Source organism: Penaeus monodon, chromosome 27, assembly GCF_015228065.2.
Source record: "Penaeus monodon isolate SGIC_2016 chromosome 27, NSTDA_Pmon_1, whole genome shotgun sequence".
Lineage (NCBI taxonomy): Eukaryota > Metazoa > Arthropoda > Malacostraca > Decapoda > Penaeidae > Penaeus > Penaeus monodon.
In genome coordinates, this window is record NC_051412.1 from 2,671,634 (window position 1) to 2,673,011 (window position 1,378).

At 34.8% G+C, this 1,378-nt stretch overlaps 1 protein-coding gene across 2 annotated transcripts in view; it reads left to right on the plus strand.

The window, feature by feature from the left end:
* Positions 1-77: 77 nt before the first annotated feature.
* The window catches only part of LOC119590538 (probable tyrosyl-DNA phosphodiesterase), an 11,004-nt gene continuing 9,703 nt past the window's right edge, over positions 78-1,378 (plus strand). The window contains exon 1 of one of the 2 annotated variants that reach the window (XM_037939187.1): positions 78-313. In XM_037939187.1, coding sequence (XP_037795115.1) covers positions 272-313 — 42 coding nt within the window. In that variant the 5' untranslated portion in view covers positions 78-271. The remainder of the gene's footprint in view (positions 314-1,378) is intronic. The other variant, XM_037939186.1, reaches the window with a different exon arrangement.

The following is a 1,378-nucleotide window of genomic DNA, read 5'->3' on the forward strand; positions in this document are numbered from 1 at the left end:
CTCGTGATCCTTATATTATCAAAACATATACAAACCCGTAATAGACAAATTATATATAAAGAAATAGAGGGTTATGATTTCAGTATGCATATAAACTCGGAGTTCATGTTTTTATTATATCTTTTTTATACCTATGCCCCCTCTATTACGTCATTGTAAACAAAGCCAAACGTGTCGTGCCGTTCGGGTCAAACGTTTGTCGCAGGAAGAACGTTTGTTTGCTCCTGATTTTGCATTCTGTTGGGCGTGACATTGCTAAGAAGTAGATGTTATGGATTCCGATGAGGATTTGGCAAGAAAACTGCAAGCTCAGGTATTTATTTAAGGCTTGCTTGCGGGAAAATGAGAGGTTGTTTATAGGGATCACGAATTGTACGTTGCACATCGGGTTCGTGAGTCTTCGTGGAATATTTGTTACTTGTTTTTAATATTCACAGGAGCTACTGTTTATATTTGACTGATACATCATGATGTGAGAAAGAAATGTACGGTAGATGATGACCATCCAATGAAATATTTTATAATAAATTCCATCTCGTTTAAAGCGAAACTGAAATGTAGTTAAAAGTCGATGTTCTTATTTAATAATTTTTGATGCATATATTTCATTCATGTAAGTATAAGCAGTTGTGCTGGATATTTTCGCAATAAATCCTAATTAAGCCCCTCAGGAAAAGAGAAAGGAGAGAAAAATAAAACTTCCATCTTGGGAAGAAAACGCACAAGAAAATGGTATTTCTTAAATTCAGATTTTGAAAAATGATACAGCTTTTAAAAGACTCTCGTTTAAGTAAAGTAAAATGGCTATTCCTATCTGGTCTAATAATTTACATCACTAAGACAAAGACCTGCATTGGTATTATTTAGTGCTTTAAATTTTTAGTAATATGCTTGAGAAAAGTAGTTCCACCGGGCTAACAAAATTTCAAAATCCTAGGTTGGTCTTCAGGCAGGCAATCCAAATATTAGTCTAGTGTGGATTTATTTTTCTCCAATGGAAGCCAAAAGAGAGAGAGAAAAAAAATAAAGGTGATCTACAGGGTATTGTTAGACTTTGCTCACAGGGCATAAGGCTAGCAATTTTGCAAGCCCTTGCTCTGGTAAAGGCTAGCAAACCTCCATCATATGAATTAGGGTGAGATATAGCTTGGATTGGTTCATTATTTGGCATGAGATTTAAATACTCTATTTTACCAAAATACCTACAGTAAAGGTTTATTTGTCTTTGATCTGCACCAACATGTGCAGGGACCACAATGATTTCTGTATTGGAGCCATAAGTTTCATCCAAACATATACTTAGTAATTACCAATACCAACTTCTTATCAATATTTAGACCAGTGATCTCTCTCTCTCTCTCAATATTTAGACCAGCAA